At 33.8% G+C, this 18,491-nt stretch overlaps 3 protein-coding genes across 3 annotated transcripts; 2 read left to right on the forward strand and 1 right to left on the reverse strand.

The window, feature by feature from the left end:
* Positions 1–2,503: 2,503 nt before the first annotated feature.
* LOC112098024 lies at positions 2,504–5,199 on the reverse strand. Its single transcript, XM_024183625.1, has 4 exons — positions 5,153–5,199; positions 2,790–4,980; positions 2,618–2,711; positions 2,504–2,523 (listed from the first exon to the last, which is right to left on the reverse strand). The coding sequence occupies exons 1-4, from the start codon at positions 5,197–5,199 to the stop codon at positions 2,504–2,506; spliced, it is 2,352 nt and encodes a 783-aa protein (XP_024039393.1).
* Positions 5,200–7,596: 2,397 nt separating this feature from the next.
* LOC18041229 (peptidyl-prolyl cis-trans isomerase CYP22) lies at positions 7,597–13,795 on the forward strand. The gene is made up of 7 exons (XM_024183888.1): positions 7,597–7,861; positions 8,622–8,645; positions 9,247–9,334; positions 10,619–10,711; positions 12,103–12,135; positions 12,602–12,658; positions 13,207–13,795. Exons 1-7 carry the CDS (start codon positions 7,692–7,694, stop codon positions 13,315–13,317), a joined length of 576 nt encoding a protein of 191 aa, XP_024039656.1. The 5' UTR covers positions 7,597–7,691; the 3' UTR covers positions 13,318–13,795.
* A 636-nt stretch (positions 13,796–14,431) lies between these two features.
* LOC18040634 (NADH dehydrogenase [ubiquinone] 1 alpha subcomplex subunit 6) lies at positions 14,432–17,960 on the forward strand. Its single transcript, XM_006432362.2, has 2 exons — positions 14,432–14,785; positions 17,492–17,960. The coding sequence occupies exons 1-2, from the start codon at positions 14,573–14,575 to the stop codon at positions 17,675–17,677; spliced, it is 399 nt and encodes a 132-aa protein (XP_006432425.1). The 5' UTR covers positions 14,432–14,572; the 3' UTR covers positions 17,678–17,960.
* Positions 17,961–18,491: the final 531 nt, after the last annotated feature.

Consider the following 18,491-nt stretch of genomic DNA (forward strand, 5'->3'; position numbering starts at 1 on the left):
AAATTAACCCTAAAAACTAATTATATCGACTCGAAGAGGAGCGGGTGGGATCAGGCATCTGTTAGGCATTAGGGACAGCGAGAAGTTTTATAAAACAAAAAAAATTAAAAACAATACCAAACACATCCTCAATGATCTCAGAGACCAACTAGATTATCGTTGTAAAGAACTGAAAAGGTTACTAGGAGCTACATATATGTTTGTCAAAACAAAGAGCACCCAGATCCTAGTCAAGATATCATAAATCTTATTTACCCACATGATGATATTTTTCAATCAAGATGGTGGTCTCTCTAATTTATTTTATATATCCAAGCTTTTAAAAGATGGTGTTGATCCTACAGATTGTTCACTGAAAGAGCTTTAGTTATAATAAAATATGACTGATCTTTAAAGCACCTATGTTATTTTGAGAGAAGCATATTTATCAAGGGAGTTATTGATATAGAGGATTACATGCATTGTAATCTTTTCTTTTATTAAGTTTTTGTCCTATCAGATTTTCCTAATAAGTTCTTAATGAGACAGCTTGCACCTTATTAAAATATAAATGAAAATTACACTTTTTTTCGTTGCTAGTCTTTTTTTCATTGAGTTTTTATTAGCAAAGGTTTTAATGGTCCATATTCTTTGTAAACGAACATTTAAGTGGTATCATTTTTATCTTAGCACAAGCAACCTTCAACCTTCTTATAACTCATTATCTTATTAATTTAATGATTGATATATCTTATATTTAAGAAATATTACTTACTACTTTATGGTTATATCACTATAAAGTGAGGCATTTACTCTTTATTTTGTATATATTTTGATAAGGGTTATTTTTACTTTCCTCCCCTCAGCTTTGGGCTTTTTGCACTTAGATGGTCAAGATCCATTTATTAGTAAAGACCCCCCTACCGTCAGTTAATTTTGTAGTTGACTGTTAGTTGAATTTAAAAAGACTGAAATACCCCCAATTGGATTTTCAAGACTGAACATGCTATACATTTGGCGCGAAAACTATAACAACCATAATATTACCATTATACCCCTTAAAATTGGGTTAGTTACAATTGCATTCAACAAATAAAATGATAATTCTATTTGGGTAATTTTCACTGTTGCAATTTGACCGTTGGATCCCAACGGTCACATTGCCACAGATTTGCCTATTTAAAGGCTTAAATACAGAGCTTTGTTCACAAGCATCTCTACCTCTTCTTAACACTTTGCAAACTCAACTACATTTCTCTCAATCTTTCAATCTCAACAACATGGATTCAGAGGGCTCAAGTGCAGTAACTAACAAGAAGAATAGATATAATAAAGGCAGTATGAAATGGAGGAGTCAAGTTAATGGAAATCTGATCAAGTTCAGGAACTTGAAATGCGATTGCAGAGTACGTGCTGCTATTCGAATTTCAGAGACTGAAGATAATCCAAACAAGCTATTCTACAACTGTCCTTATGATGCCTGTGACTTTTTCCAGTGGTGGTGTCCAGAACCAAGTGATTTCGACAATGGTGCATTCTTTGAAGGTCATAGAAGTTTTACAGTAGCACAACAACAAGTGCAGGTAGAACTTGAAGAAATACTAAGTGCCCTGAATGAAGTGAAGATTATACTGAAAAAAACTTATCAAACTCAAAATGTTTGTGACCAAGACTTAAGTGATGTGCATAAACTCACTTCAAAGAAAACCGAACAAGGTGGGGTGATATGTGGGCTGCTGAAGGCTGTGCTCTGTTTGAATGCCTTTTTTTTTTACTGAGTGTTCTTGTGGTTATTTTCCTGAAGTGATTAACCTAAATTACTAGCATGAATTTTGTAATAAGTTGTACTCTAACTACTGGAATGAGTAATGATAAGATGAAAATTTAATGAACTTGTAATGCTCTATTTTCAGAATGCTTATCTTTGCTAACTAAGTGTATATAATGTGAAGTATCCTGTTTGATTTGAGCATATGGCCTAGTCTTCAATACTGCATTTCCTATGTAATAACTTAACATAAGCATTCTGCACATATAGCTAAAAATTAAAGGGATTACAATACTTTAGTTATAATAATATCTATTAACAGTAGCAAAATTAACTTGTGAGTTAAACTTTAACAGCAACAAGCAAACCAATCCAAAACGAGTGAGAAGAGAATCCATTAATTGCATTCCAGCATTAAAATTCTTAAGCAGTATCATACATAGTTACATTCAAGTAGCTGTCACAAAGCATGAAGCAGTTGAATATAAATAGTTTCTGGTAAACTCATGTATAATTTGCAGGTATTAACCAAGCAAGCTTATCATATTACTTGTCTTTGGCATCACAATAATATCATGTACAAAAAACAAAATAACAAAAGGCTCAAACCTATAGTCAGTCTGAGTAAAAGATGATACACCAGCTCCATTCTTCTGCCCATGACAAGATGTTGTATCATCTGATCCCTTCAAAAAATTAGTTAGTGGGAATAGTCTTGATCTGCTTCTCATGCTGGATGCTATCACTTTAATGGTTTCATTCTTGAGTAACATGTCCTGGCATGAATAAAACAAACACTTACATATGAAAATTAAAAAAAAATAGATGATGATTACTAAAATTATTTAAAGAATCGTGAATAAAACTGACCATTGTCATGGACAGTAGGCTGAGATAGTGCACTGCAAGCAACCCTTTGAGTTATAGGCTGATTAGAATTAGAAGTGCCTTCACCATTCACAACCTATGCCACACCCATTACATCATAAGCAATTAAATTAATTAAATTTAACTACTAAATGAAAGAGAGATGATAATTAACCTGTTTGCTAGATACTTTTGTTCTTTTGCAGGTTCTCTTGTTATGACCCCAATGCTCACACTTAGAACATTTGTCACTTGAACTCCTCTTGAATGTAGCTGGTTCATCAGCTTCTTTCCTCCTCTTGATCTGTGGCCGGCCAACAGACTTGATAATTATAGGTGGCTGTAAATTATCATGTAGAACCAGTGGCCACATCTTCTCATCAGGTAAAGGAAAGTATTGATACTTGTAGGTGTTGATAAAAGCTGGACATTTCAGATAATTATGGATATAATCTTCAATGTTGAGCCTTTTTGCATCAATGGAACAAACACTATGCTTACAAGGTAAGCCGGATATCTGCCATTCCCCACAATTACAAGTTTTTTTACCTAAATCTACTACGAATACTTTACAAAGATCTTCCATCACTTCGAAGGTGTTTTCATGACCAAATATCACTGTTAAACCTCTCGCCGCAGCTCTTGCTTCCACAATCTTTCTCCTAACAAGAGGTGGTAGATGTCCATTCCATTTCTTTGCATCCTCATTCCTTTTATGAATGAGTTTCATAATCTTTCTCCTTATCTCTTCGAGCATCCTAACAATAGGCATGCCTCTAAAACTATTAATCCAGTTATTGAATGATTCAGTCATGTTATTGGTCACATGATTGCACTTGGTGTGGTTAGGAAAAGTGTGTTTAGCCCAATATACAGTTGGAATGTTCATGAGCCACCGGTGAGCTGCATCGCTGATTTTCTTCAATTCCTCAATGCTTTCACTGAATTCTGAGTAGTTTGGACTTCTACATGCCTTCCAAAAGACCTTTTTCAACAAAGTGCCAGGAAACTTTTGCTTGAAATTGGCATAAATATGCCTACAACAGTATCTTTTGATTGCATTAGGAAACACTCTATCAATTGCATTGATCACTCCTTTTTGTCGATCACTCATGAAACATAGGCCTTGTCCACCATTACAACCAATCTGGTCATATAGCTTTTCCATGAAAAACTCCCAAGAGTAAGTGTTTTCACTCTCTACTACACATAAGGCTAGTGGATATATACCATAATTAGCATCAATCCCAACTGCAGTCAATAAAACTCCTTTATATGGCCCTTTTAGATGGCAGCCATCAACCCCTACAAACTGTCTACAGCCTTCAAAAAAACCTCTCCTACTTGCATCAAGCATCATGAAAAATCTTTTAAATACTGGGTGAGCTGTATCTCCATTCAATTCCCTCTCAATAGCTACTGTGGATCCAGGGTTATACTTTATCAAAGCTTGTTGGTATCTACTCAGTTTGCTGTAACTTTTCTTGTGATCTTGGCCAAGTAACTCAAGTGCTTTTTGTTTTGCTCTGTATAACCTATGCACACTGCACTCAATGCCATACTTTTTCAAAAGCTCAGCTGCTATTAACTTGACACTGACTTCGGGAGTTGACTTGAAGATATGAAGATAAGTGGCTGCAATCCAGGTTGAAGTAGCTTCTCTGTTATCATCATCAATCCCACCACATGTATGAACATCACATAGGGTCTTAATTTGAAATGAGTTGCTGTTCCAGTTTGGACTAGCATGAATTCTCCATGTACATCCTGACTTAGCACATCTAGCTGTCACTCTGGCTTTTTCATTTTTAAGTCTATACAATCTGAAGCCATTTCTGATGGCATATACCCTCAACACCTTCCTAAACTCATAAACATCTACAAACAACTGACCAGGCCGTAGAACAAGGTTATCTCCATCTTGTGTGAACTCAAATCCACCTGAATTGGTGTCATATCTCACACAAGCAGCAATTTCCTCATCAGACGAATCAAATTCATCACCAGTCTCATCACCTGACTGATAATCATCAAGAACATAGTCACTTTCTTCACCATCTGATCTTGCATTCTCTTCATCACTTTCTTCACCATTTGATTTAGAAGTATAAATTGTGTCAGTTGAACCTTTGCCATTTTTCCCAGAATTCTCAGAGCTAAAGTGTACTGTCATATCATCTTCGAGTAAATAACCACTCCGAATACTGAATTGCGTCATATTATTCTCGTTGTTAATTTCTTCAACATCATCTAGTTCATTCCAATTAATTTCAGGATCGGCATTGAGGTTGACAGAAAACTGATTTTCAGGAGTTATCTCAGTCACCTTGCCATCAACTACTGCTTCAACATCATAATGCACAACACTGTAATGCAATAAAACAACATAAATAAATGCTATTAATGTTAAAGAAAAAGCTAAAATTTAGTAAATAGAAAATGCAAAGTGTAGTTGACTGGTAGTAGCACAAAAATGCAGCACATCATCTATTTCAAGCTTATTAAAACTCACTTTAAAAATTACATCATGAATATTACCATATGCTTGCAAATGCATAATCAACCGTAACATAAGCTAAAACCATATGCTTGCAAAATACCCAAAATGGCGTTGGAAAATTTATTCTCGGTTTTATGTTTCATAGTTCCATAAACATTATCAAAGATGTGTCAATGAACAAATAATGAAGCATAAACTTGACATTTACAAACAACTCACCATAATATCAATACGCTCTAAATGGAGCAAAAAAAAAAAGCTTGATTCAAAACTAACCTATAATTAATTTCAACATACCGATTCAAATCTTTCGAGCATCGGTGAAATTCAGAGCGGGACATGATGCGGATTTAGTATTTCTTCTTCACTTCACCCAAATAATAGATACTGCTTTGCTAGAAATTAAAAAAAAATTTGCCTTCTCAACAGAGCTTTCGTCGTCTGAGCTTCATGAAACTCAGCTTCATGAAAGAGAAACGTGCAGTTTCAGAGAAAAGAGAAAAAGTTTTTAAGCTTTGACTTTTTTACAATTTTTTATTTATAGCAATTATCACAAGGCACGATTTTTTTCACAATGATTTGACAATTCACTGGGCTCATGTCAACTAAAATGTGAAAAAGTTAGCTTGTCAAATTAAATTACTAAATTGCCCATAACTAACCATATGAGATTTACCGTTTGCATTCCGTAAGGGGGTTTTTACTAATAAATGAATCTTGGCCATTTAAGTGCAAAAGACCCAAAGCTCAAGGGAGGAAAGTAAAAATAACCCATTTTGATAATGAATGTAATGCGCAAGTTTCATACATGTATATAAACTATACTCATTTAATTATTATGTTTTGGGTTTAAAAATGTTGAAAAGCCCAAACTATCAATTATAAAAGCCAAGCCAAAGATGAGGAGAATAGGTAAAAATATTCAAGCTTGAGGATTATCCTAAAATTTGAGTTTGGGTCCTCGAATGCTTGATTTGGGGAGCAATTCTAAAGTGTTTCCATCCTTCAATTCATTTGGGAAGATCAGTTTGAGAGAAATTTAAGTGTAGGAAGTGTACAGAGAATTTGAGTGAGAAGAAAGTGATTCTATTATGACCCAATCCAAACCTGGCAAGATATTGTCTGCTTTGGACGTTAACAAGGCCCGCACGATTTTGTTTCTAGGGTGCTCATACACTCAAAAACGCGTCTTGTCAATTAAGGTGTAGATCACCCCTTATACACCCAGTATCTCTCCCGTACTTTGTTGATATGAGATTCGCCTATGGTGTTACATACACCCCCCTTAGGGACTTAACATCTTTACTGAGGTTTGCCAATGTAGGATTTGTCTAGGGTGTTACATAAACCCCCTTAGGGACTCAGCAACCTTGTTGAGGTTTGTCCCACCATCACTCAAGAGAACACGCAGAACTGCTCTGATACTATTTGTTATGACCCAACCCAAATCTGGTAAGATATTGTCCGCTTGTGGATTACCCTTATAAACCCAACATCTCTCACGTGCTCTGCCATGTGAGATTTGCCTAGGGTATTACATACACTCCCTTAGAGACTCAGCGTCCTCGCTAAGGTTTGTCCCACCATCACTCGAGAGGACATGCAAAGTCGCTTTGATACAATCTATTATGACCCAATCTAAATCTGACAAGATATTATCCGCTTTGAGCCTTAAGATACGGGAATTCAAGTTTTATTAGTAGAGGTTCTTTTTAAATAGGGTAAAAGCTCGTTTAGTCCCTATATTTTGAAGTTAGTACCCGTTTAGTCCCTATATTTTTAAAAATACCTCAAATCATCCCTACCATTAAATTATTGACACTTTTGCCATTATCTTTTGTTCATTTTAACTTATTTTTATAATATTGCCCTATTATAATAATTTTTTAGATATTATTAAAAAGAAAAAAATAACCCTATTATAATAATTTTTTTAGACATTATTAAAAAGAAAAAAATAAATTACCAGTTTAACACCAAAAAATAAAATAAAATAAAAAAATATATATTAATTTTTGTGGAACACACTCTTAAGATAAAATATTAATTTTTCTAAAAAAATTGATAATGTAATTTTTTAAGATATTAATTTTTTAGACATACGTGAGCTTCCACAAAAATTAATATATACCTTTTTTGTTTTTATTTTATTTTTGAGTTTAATTTGATAATTTAATTTTTTATTAATATCCAAAAAAGAAACATTATTGTAAAAATGTAATATTGTAAAAGCAAGTTAAAAATAATAAAAAATAATGACATAAGGGTCAATATTTAGTAGCAGGGATGTTTTGAGGTGTTTTTAAAAATACAGAGACTAAATAGACACTAACCTCATAATATAGGGACTAAACAAGCTTTTACCCTTTTAAATAAACACTATTTGAATAACTGTACGTGTCAATTCAAACTGCAGGCACATTTAACAAAAATTGTATTTTTAAATCCTGCCAATAAGAAATTAACACGTGTACAATTGACCTATAGAACAACCCCTGGACGAGCACGGCTTGCGCCGCGAGTCCGAAGTCGAAGCCCGGAGTAGCTTGTAGAGTTAAGGAAGTGCGAGAGAAATTGATGGCATCCGGAGGAGGAGGAGGAGGAGGAAGTGTGGAGTGGCACGTGCGGCCTCCAAACCCAAAAAACCCAATCGTATTTTTCGATGTCACAATCGGTACCATCCCCGCTGGTCGAATCAAGATGGAGCTCTTCGCCGACATCGCCCCTAAAACCGCCGAAAATTTTAGGTATTATTTATTCTTTGTTTATTTTCCACTTTAATTTAAAAAAAATCTATTCTCTGTTCTTGTTTGGACCTTTTCAATTGCTCGCAGCCGTTTTATAATTTTTGCTGGGAACAATCAGTTTCTTTAGGGAAGCAACTGACACTGCGTTTTTTTTTTTTTTGTAAAAATACTTTCTGCAAAAGCTCTAAAAACTCAATTTCTGAATAATATCTATGAAGTGCTTTTCTTTTCTCATAAGTTCATGTTGAAAGAGCGCCTATCCAGAAAGTGGTTTAGTCAAAGAAATGCGAAATTGGCACTGAGGCAGATAATTTAATTGTTTGAAACCATTTTGAATGGTGTCAAAAGCAGTCCTGAAAACATTATGAGTTCTGTTTAGCTTTGTTGTGAGTTTATAAACCAACATTTATGTGTTTGGAAAATCATTTTTATGGTAAAATGTGCGCTTTTACAAGGCTAATATGTTTTTGAATTTTTGTACTTTTAGGTGTGGCATTTAGTTTGTCAGATTTGTGGTTTTGTTGAAGTTCAGCTACTCGTTTATGTCCATGTCATATGTAATTGGTGGTGGTATGTGTATTTGGAAATTTGTATCGAAGAGACAATGACTGTATCTCAAGTGTACTTTTATGCTGCTCTCCCATATTCTTAGCATTATTAGTGCCCCCTCCTGTTTTCTTTGTCCGATTTTCAAGATTCTCAATTTTTTGTTTTACTGAAATTTCTAACTTAATTAATTGTTTTTGTTCCAACATGGCAGGCAGTTCTGCACCGGCGAGTACAGGTATCTCCTTCTCATCTCTAATTACGTTTTGGCAATCAATAAATTTGACTCACTAAGAGTCATCTAAATAACTATGTTTAAGTGTCTTATGAAATACGTTTTGGCAATCAATAAATTTGACACACTAAGAGTCATCTAAATAAAGTGTCTTATGAAATACTTTTATGAACTGCATGCACACCCTTCCACTAGAATGTATTTGATTATGCCCCAAAAGTTGTTGGCTTGGCTCTGTTTGAGTAGATCTTTCTTCATTAGTTGGCAGGCTGGCTGGGTTTGTGGGTCAATGCGAATTAAGTTTCACAAATTGTTTTCGTTATTCTGCTGTCAGTGTTTTATTAATGATGTTGATATCATTACTATGCGTTCAATCTTGTTGGTCATATTTTCTGTTTGTTACCATCATCCTTGTTGCATGGTAATAAAAACAACTGTACCCCTCTTATTTGCTAGTTGGTATTCCATTTTCACATAAAAAATAGCATTGTCCTCTTGGGCAAATTTTTATGTTGTAGTTTTGTATTATTTTGTTATTACATATTTATATGATATGAGTTCTATTTTCAGTGGGTTCTTCATTTGTTTTTCTACCTCATTACAGAAAGGGAGGATTGCCTGTTGGTTACAAGGGATGCCAGTTCCATAGGGTGATCAAGGATTTTATGATTCAAGCTGGTGATTTTCTGAAGGTTGGTACCTTTAAACTTATATTTGTGCTAATTTTAGTTCGTTTTATTTCATGTATTTTCGTTTTATGATTGTATCACATTCAAACAGCTTTCGTTTCTTCTGCTATTGTACATGAATGATGCACTGGCTGAGTGCTTATTGCTATGCTCTTATGGCCCCAAGTACAGTACACCCTCTATTGGCTAATTGTTGATAGCATGATGCTCTGTTAGGATCATTCATTCTTTGAGCAACCGACATTGTTCCACATTTCATAAATAATATTTCTTAACCTCAATAACTGATAATTCTTTTAGAAATCAATTTTAATAATATCTAAATATCTGAATACCAGAATCTTGTTATATATATGACTTTCATTTCTGAATCAATAATAGTTGTATGTAAGCGTTCTCTTTGTTTCTCAATTCAATTATTACCATTGATTCTATGTCAAAGTTTTGAGAATCTCAGTTTTATTTTAGCAGAGGGAATATTTACCCTATTAGATTCTGTTGATGTGCTGTGATTGTTGGTACTTTATATTGCCATTATTGGACGGTGCTTATTAGACCTTGACAAGATCTCATGTCTTGTAAATTGTTTACCTTGTGAATGTAAATAAATATTTGTGTAGGTAACTTGATTAATAACTTGATTTGTGAATTCTATTGTTTCTGTATTGGCTCCAATTTTTTATAGCTCTTTGTATGGGACTGCCTTGCTATTTTCAGCTATTAAAATGGTTGTTGTAGGATGATGAATGGCTGACACCATTGATCCTTGGCAGGTTTTATAAAGTTATATCTCGAATCTAGGACTTTAATTGAAATATTGACTTCTTTAAAATCAGGCTAATATTTTTCCTCGATTTGGAAAAAAAAATGCTATACTAACCAGAAGAAGTTATAACGCTTCTTCCTCGTAAGAAGTTATTTTTCTTTATCCGTCTCATAGCACTTGTGTAAGCTTTAGAAATTCATTTTCATTTTTGGGAAAAGATTGTTACAGTCCAAGTTTTAGCTTTCGGTCTTTCTTGGAATAAAATATTTTTCTGAATTCTTCAGTAATTTGAAATTATCCTTCACAATTAACGACCTATAATTCCATTATTACATGTCCTATGTCCAAAGTTATTATTTATCCTCCCCAAGTCCGGGAGATATGTATGTCATATGCCAGTTTATTCATTATTTCTGATAATTTTACATATGAATGAACAATGTTGTTAATAGCAAGAATGATCCCTGAACTTGTATGCAATTTTTGTTTTGCTAACCTCACCTTATACATTTTTCTTGCAGGGTGATGGTAGTGGATGTACTTCAATTTATGGACATAAGTTTGATGATGAAAATTTTATTGCTAAACACACTGGTCCAGGTCTATTATCTATGGTATAATATTCTGCTACATTATGCTCATTTTTTGTTGTTTTTAGTATTTGATTGCTAAATTTTCTTTATATGAAGATGTGATTTTCTTTTTTCATCTTATAATTCATTATGGTATCACATTTTATTTATTTATTTTATAAGAAAACTATGAGTATTTGTATTAATAGATAATGGACAAAGTATGTGAAATCATATTATTTGCTCAATCTAGTTTCAAGATTTATAGATGATTCTTTAACTGCACTTGTGTGCATGCCTATAGACTCCTACTCCCTTATCACATGAAATAAATAATGGTTTAGCCATTAATATGAAGTACAATTCTGATGTGGATGATTCCAGTTATTTATAGTTATGGAGCGAGGCAGCAGAATCAAGAGGATAATTTATGAAGGGAAGACAAGGATTAAGGCTTGATTTTACCAGACACAGTTTATGGGTCTGGTGAAATTTGTTTTGATAATATTCTGGTTAGATTATCGAATTTTTTAAGAAAATTTCTCAATCTAACCGAGTTCAAATAAGTTGTTGGCTTAGTTACTTGAAGAAAAGCACTCTTCTTTACGATACATTTCTTCTATACAGTCTAAACAGAACATGTTATTTCACGGCCTTGAAAAAGGTTCCAAGATATTTAGAAGGTATTGTAAATTATGAACAAAGTTGGTAAATCGCTTTGTTTACAAGGGGGAATTTTGATCATATGAAATAAATACCACTGGTAGTTATATTCCTTGATACAGATGCAGTTTGAGGAATATCCACTTAACACTCGTGATTTAATGGATTTAGACTGAGTACTTAGGAAGCCTTCTACCACATCTTTGATTGCACATTTGAGCAAATGTTCCAGAAGTAAGAGGTCGTTTGAGAGAGATAAGGTGGCATTATGCCAGAATTATTCTTAAGTTTTTGTTTTTTCATTGTAGTTGGTGTTGTTTTTGATCTAAAATAGAGGGTCTACTTCATTGAGTAGGAATTTGTTTGAGGTGAGGAACTAGTGCACTCATTGTTTCTAAAGATATTACAAAGTTAAAGAGATGTTCAACTATTCTAATGTGGAATGGGCAAAGAGAGATCAAGGGAGATGAATAACCAATCAGTGAAAGTGCGTGATTTTTACGGCAAAGAGATGAAGCTTTGTTGTTTACAGGTTTGAGGTTTAGTTCTCTTTTCCATTTTCAATAATAACTATTTTCAATGAGAGAAATGGAATATAAACTAAAGATGGTAACTTCCACCACATTGGATTTGCTTAAAATGCCCTGTCAGTCTCTTTGAATGCCTTTGTTTGCCTTGCAAGACTCATATTTTTCTGTTGCTTTTCACTTTAACATGAGTTTTGTGAAATGCTCTGACACTAAAGGCACGCCATCTTGCTCTTGTTGCAGGCAAACAGCGGACCAAATTCTAATGGGTGCCAGGTAATTCAAATCAGCCTCCTGTATCTCTTTCTTCTTGTCTTTGCTATTCACACATATATCTAAGAATACACAAAAAAGAAGACTAAAAAAACTATAAGATAGACACAACAAGGACCCATATGTAACTGCTGTTGTGTTAGCTTAATTTTAGGTTGCTAGTGTTTTGGAATCCTTTTGGCATTTCTTCTAAAATTACTCTAATTTTAATCCTCTACTGTTGACATAAAAATAATTTAATTTCTGCAGAAGCAAAGTAGCTTCTACTTGACAGCTACCTTTTACCAAAAAAGTTTGAATTGCAAATGTAGTTGTCAATTGTTGTTGCATTTTCTTTCCATGTGGTTTGTTTTATAACCTGAACATTGAATGGTGTGACTAGAATTTATGTTTTGAGTATCTTTTCCAAATTATCTATTATCTTGTAGATATCATGAAGTTTTCATTCTTGCACTTGTTTTCATTGCAGTTCTTTATCACTTGTGCAAAATGTGATTGGCTTGACAATAAGCACGTTGTATTTGGGGTAAGTGCTCCAATGTTTTGTTGTCCTCATCATCAGTGTACCTATTATGTCACATTTAATTGTTTTTGGTGCGATTATATATTTTCCATGAACCAGAATTGCACAATATTTTCTGGTATTAATTAATGATTTTTTTACTCACCAAGAATTATTAAATCTAAATTATAAAGATCTAAACATTACCGAATGTCACTGGAAGAACTGAGTTTCTTTACCAAATGCTTATGTATTCTTCTGTTGGTTCGGTTTGACTTTTAGTTATCAAGTAAATATAGTCATTGGTGCATCAATAAATTTAGGCTCTTTCAATCTTTTATACGGATGCGTGGATGTTTGTGCTGTTACTTGACTGTCTATATTAGTTCTGGTTGTTCAGCTCTAACTTTAGGAGTGACGATCTAATTCATAGTCCTGTTTATAAGAATATCATTTTGCTGCCTGGGGCAATCCATTTTTTCCTTTTTAGTTTATTGCAATGGCTTTTTGAGTCCTTACTGATGAAATAGTCCCTCTAAAATGTTTTTTTTTTTAATATAACTTTAATGTAGAGGGTGCTTGGAGATGGTCTTTTGGTTGTCAGGAAGATCGAGAATGTGGCCACCGGACCCAACAACCGGCCTAAACTGGCATGCACTATCGCAGAATGTGGAGAAATGTGAAACTGATAACTTGAAAACAATTGTGGCATTGCTAAGGACTGATAAAAAAGAAAATATCCGTTAACAAGTAGAATTATATATTGTACTCCTTTAAGATAGATTGATGTGACATAGTGGCAAGGTTTAACTAGTGAGTGGTTGTTGAGATATTCCCAGTTCTGTGTGATGGGAATTCACCTTTATTTACCAATTTAATTAATAGTTTGTTTTCCGATTACCATGTAGGGTAGTGAGTGGATCTAGTAAAGATTTATGATACACGAATCGGGTGTATTCAGTGTGTATGAGTTTGCCCCACAGACGTATTAGAAATGATACCTTGCGATGGATGTAAAGGCGAAGCAAATTACAAAGGCAAGTTGTAATTGTGACAAGTTGTAATTGGACGAAGATGTCTAAAACCAGAGCTTGTGGATGCTTTAAAGCACTCATGGTACCATTATGAATTATACAAACTAAAGCAGTGAAATCTAACAAATACACATATCCAGTTGAGATGTCACACGACCACATTGCGATGCCAAAGGACACAACTTGAAGAGATCGTTGTTTCCTCCCAGGTACTTCATTTTCACTCCTCAATGCTCATAAACTTGTCTTGTCTATGTGCATGAGCGGTGAAATCTTGTAGCATTAGATATAAAGGCTCAGGAGTTTATACAACTTAAAAGAGAGAGAAGGGGAAAAAAATAAAAAAAATAAAAGAGATGGAGGATTTACTAGTTTACAAGCAGTTGTGAGGCAGCAATCGAAAGTTTGTTCGTGTTGCAAGTAATTCCTGACGTAAGATGGATGGGTCCATTTATCAATCAAATTTGTTTGTAAATTCATATCAGAATTTTTCAAAAATAAACATACGGATAAGAAGGGCAATTATGTTTTAAAATAATATGAATTTTTTTTTATTTTCAGGAAATATTTCCAAATGTCAAAAGAAAAGGAAATTTTATTTATTTATTTATGGTTTTTAACTTACGACAAGAATAATACTGCTCAAAGTGACGACAACGAGACTAGAAATAAGAACCGCATGTGAACTCGGAAATCAGACGACGCCGTACTACGCGTGCGTCCCACACGACGCTTTAAGCTGGAACGTCGTCGTATAACCCAGCAAACGTAAAATATTTTCATTTACATTTTGCCCCTTTTGATTTTGCTTTGTCCAACTCCGTTCCATCGACGATTTGATGACATAGGCACTCCAAGCGAAAGGAAAACAGAGGTACGAGTGAGTCGAGTCGAGCGAGTGAAAATGTCGTTCACACTGAGAGCCGTGAAGGTGCCGCCGAACTCGGTAAACCTAGAGGAGGCTCGAAGCCGAGTATTTGAATTTTTCAAAACGGCGTGCCGTTCAATTCCGTCAATAATGGAAATCTACAACCTAGATGACATCGTTTCCAAGTCCCAGCTCCGTTCCATCATCGCATCCGAGATCCGCAAGAACGCCAATGTCACCAATCCTAAGGTGTCGTATTGTTTTCATTTCTCTTCTTTTCAATAACTCTTCCTTATTTTTTTAATCAACTTATTTAATTGCAAATCAAAGTAATTTCCATGCTTAGTGTTGTTGATTAAATCCAGGTTAAGTAGTTTATTTAATTATCCCTTTGATTTAGATGCGACGGTTTCTAGTATTATCTTTTTATTAATTCACGGCTAAAAATAAAAATAAAATTTTAACTTTTTTATTCTCTTACTGGCGTGGGGGGGGGGGGGGGGCAATCAAGGAAGATTGCCGTTAGGCTTGAAGATGAAAGCTTTGTGCACCTTAGAGGCTTTTTTCTATATGCTTTTGGTTGTTCTGAAAGACATTTTGAAAGGTCAGTCGTGCCATTTAGTTCAAAAAATGTTCTACAAGCATTTTAAGATTGATAACAATGTTAATATACTAATAACCCCAAGTGGGGTAAATTTCTCAAAAAAATCAACATTTTTTTAACCTAAATTTGAAACATATGTGCTGCCATATGAAAAGAAGTCAATAACAATTGAAAAACAAATAGACATGCAATATTTTGATTCATTGTTAGAAGAAGATAATACGATGGAAAAAAAGCTAGAACGTAATATGCTAGAAGAAGATAATACGATGGAGAAAAAAGCTAGAAAGCAAGCTAGAACATAATATGCACAAAAGTGATGAGCTAGAAACCATGAATTGGAAATTTTATATGATTGCGTAATTGACCTGTACTTGCAAATTATAAAATACAAATTGAACTTGTAATCTTAGTGAATATGGTAGTAGTGAATTAGAAACTAGTAACAGCTCAGAATTAGAATCAGATTTTGAAGTAAATGTTTTAGAAACTTGGACATCATTTTTTTGTTAAAAAATGTACTATCTGTAATAAAATAATGATTAATTTTATATAGTTGAAAATTTCCAATTCATTGTTTTCTAGCTCATCACTTTCGTGAATATTTCTTTCTAGCTTATTTTCTACTGTATTGTCTTCTTCTAATAATGAATCAAAATATTGCATGTCTATTTCTTTTTCAATTGTTATTGACTTCTTTTCATACGGCACCACTTGTGTTTCAAAGTTTGGTTGAACAAATGTTGATTTTTTAAAGAAATTTTCTCCATTTGGGGTTATTAATATACTGCCATTATTATCAATCTTGAAATGCTTGTGAATCTTTTAAACCAAATGGCATGACTAACCATTCAAAATGTCATTTTGAACAACTAAAAGCTGTCCATGAAACAGATTCCGAGATAAGATAGAAGATACTAAAGAAGATTATACATCAATTGGATAGTGATTTACAAGTTTTTTCCTGAACCGCTTTTAAAAATTTTCTTTAATTCCTAAAATTTTATGAATTTACAATAGTATTATGAATTAGAAATTTTAGATGATTGTGAAATATTTCTAATGAATTTTATATACAAAATAACTCTTTCTCCTGCCTTTTGTTGATAATATTATAATATCTGGCTTGTAGGTGTTTGGGCAGCTGTTTGTTCTAAATGCTTTGAAGGAAGGTTGTGTTTTCATGATTGTGTGTGTTTTTGGGATGTGGCAGATTAAGCATTAGGGATGTGTTTGTAAAAACTGTTTCTTGATAGTATCTTATTGGTAAATTGATTGGCTTTTAAATAGTAGATCGAGAATACCAGCTGGTGTTCTTTTGCTTTTAGTGTCTACCGTTCTTCACTATTTTGTTTGTCTAATTCCTGTGGAGTTTAACGATGCTGAATCTCTTCTTGCTTTCCTCTTCAAATTATTGGGGCATTGGGGAAAGTTTTGACACTATTCATTTAATATCTTTTTAAAACATTTCTTAAAATTTGACTCTCATCGCAATGGGAGGCTTTGATACATGAAGATTGGACACATATTGTTGATATTTTGGGTGTGCTTTTAGATTATGCATCTATCTTGAAGAATAAAAAACAAAAATTAGATCTAATTTGAAGCTGCAATTCGAGCCAGATTGGGAATTTTCTCCTTTCTGTGTTTCCTGTGATTTCGAAATTTTCTCCTTTACTGCTGTCTGATCTAGAAGTGGAATTATGATGATGTCTGATGGACTGTATAATGTCTTTTGGTCCTTCAAACTTTGTCTGTTTTCCGTTAGCAATCCAAATAATGTATAAAGGCTTCCGCAGAGAACAAATTTGTATGATAAGAATGGGGGAAGAAACAATGAAATTTGCTGGTTTTAATTGGCAACAGTATATACTTTTGTTGGTCTGCTGTTTATTTTGACTGGTTACTAAAACCCTGCGAAATAAAAGAGTAATGTAGCTTTCAACTGTTGTACGTTAAACTATTTTTGTACACACTGATGTGTTATGACATGATTGGTTGGATGCAAATATGAAAAAAATCTTGTGGACCATGTGATGTTTTTATTCAACCATACATGTGATGGTACATCGGTTTGTACAAAATAATTTGTGCAAAAGAGTTTATAGCTATATCTTTAGTCAAAATAAAAACCCTAATTTGTAGGCTACACTTAACGTAATGCCCGTCTTACACTTCCAAATTAACTTGCCCATTTTGCCACCAAGATGTTAGCTTTTGAATTTTTGAAGGCATTGAATTGTTTGAAATCTATAGACCTTAGTTATTACATGACTCTGGTATAATATCGATCCCTCCTTCAGGCTTGAAAATAGTTATTTTCCATCTTCATGATACTAGTAAATGTGCAGGTAACTGATATGCTTCTCTTCAAGGGAACAGAAGAGCTGAACAACATCTTGGAGCATGCAAAGCAGCGGCACCATGTCATTGGTCAATATGTATTGGGTCCTCAAGGGCTTGTGCAGGATTTGGACCCAAAGGATCAGGGCCTGTCCAGCTTTCTAAAGAATTTCTATAAAAGCAACTACTTTTAAGAAGCTTCATTTTTTGACAGACATGCCCCGGGTTGGGGCTTTGCTTCTGGGCATAGACTTCCCAAATAATAATGAACTTAACAATGTTTTTGTATGTTCTTGCTGGATTTTGTTTCTTCCGGTCAGTATTGAACCCAGTTCAGTGATTTTTGGCTTCCATGAATTAAGTTCTGTCAACGTTGGAAAATCACCACCCTTGTGTGTGTGTATGCTAAATTACTGAATACTGACAGTACTTCTATATTGAAATCATAAGAACACCAAGTTGTTAAAAGTTCTCTTCAACTTAAGTCATCAAGAAGCATAATCCATGTTTGTTTGGTTCTGTGCTTTAACATTTGTGCCCACTGGGAAAAGGCTACCAAATGGTTATCATTGGTTTCATAAAGGTTTTGATTACCCTCTCACTCAAATCACCATTGATCAATTATTAAGTCTTTCGGCCCTAAGGGTGTTCCCGAATAGTTCAAGTAGTTCTATTTAGTTGGTCACCGAATCTTGGGAGAGATAAGAGATTAAAAAAATAAATTTGAGCTTTGTTCATTCTATATTTTAGAACAAAATAATAGTAATAGGGATACTATCATTTATCCATATAAATTTTTCTTACATATTATATCAATATTAAGGTTTGATGAAATTTGTATTTTGTCACCTAATATTTACGACGTTATTATTTTACTACTATTTTGTTAAAAATAAGTTAATGGTATGAGTCAAATACTCCAAAACTAATATTTCATCATTCAACAATTGTGTTAACATTTAGGGTTCAATATGAAATTCCTTAAACGCCTTTATGACATTAGTAGAT

Source organism: Citrus clementina, unplaced genomic scaffold (assembly GCF_000493195.1).
Source record: "Citrus clementina cultivar Clemenules unplaced genomic scaffold, Citrus_clementina_v1.0 scaffold_5, whole genome shotgun sequence".
NCBI classification, from domain to species: domain Eukaryota; kingdom Viridiplantae; phylum Streptophyta; class Magnoliopsida; order Sapindales; family Rutaceae; genus Citrus; species Citrus x clementina.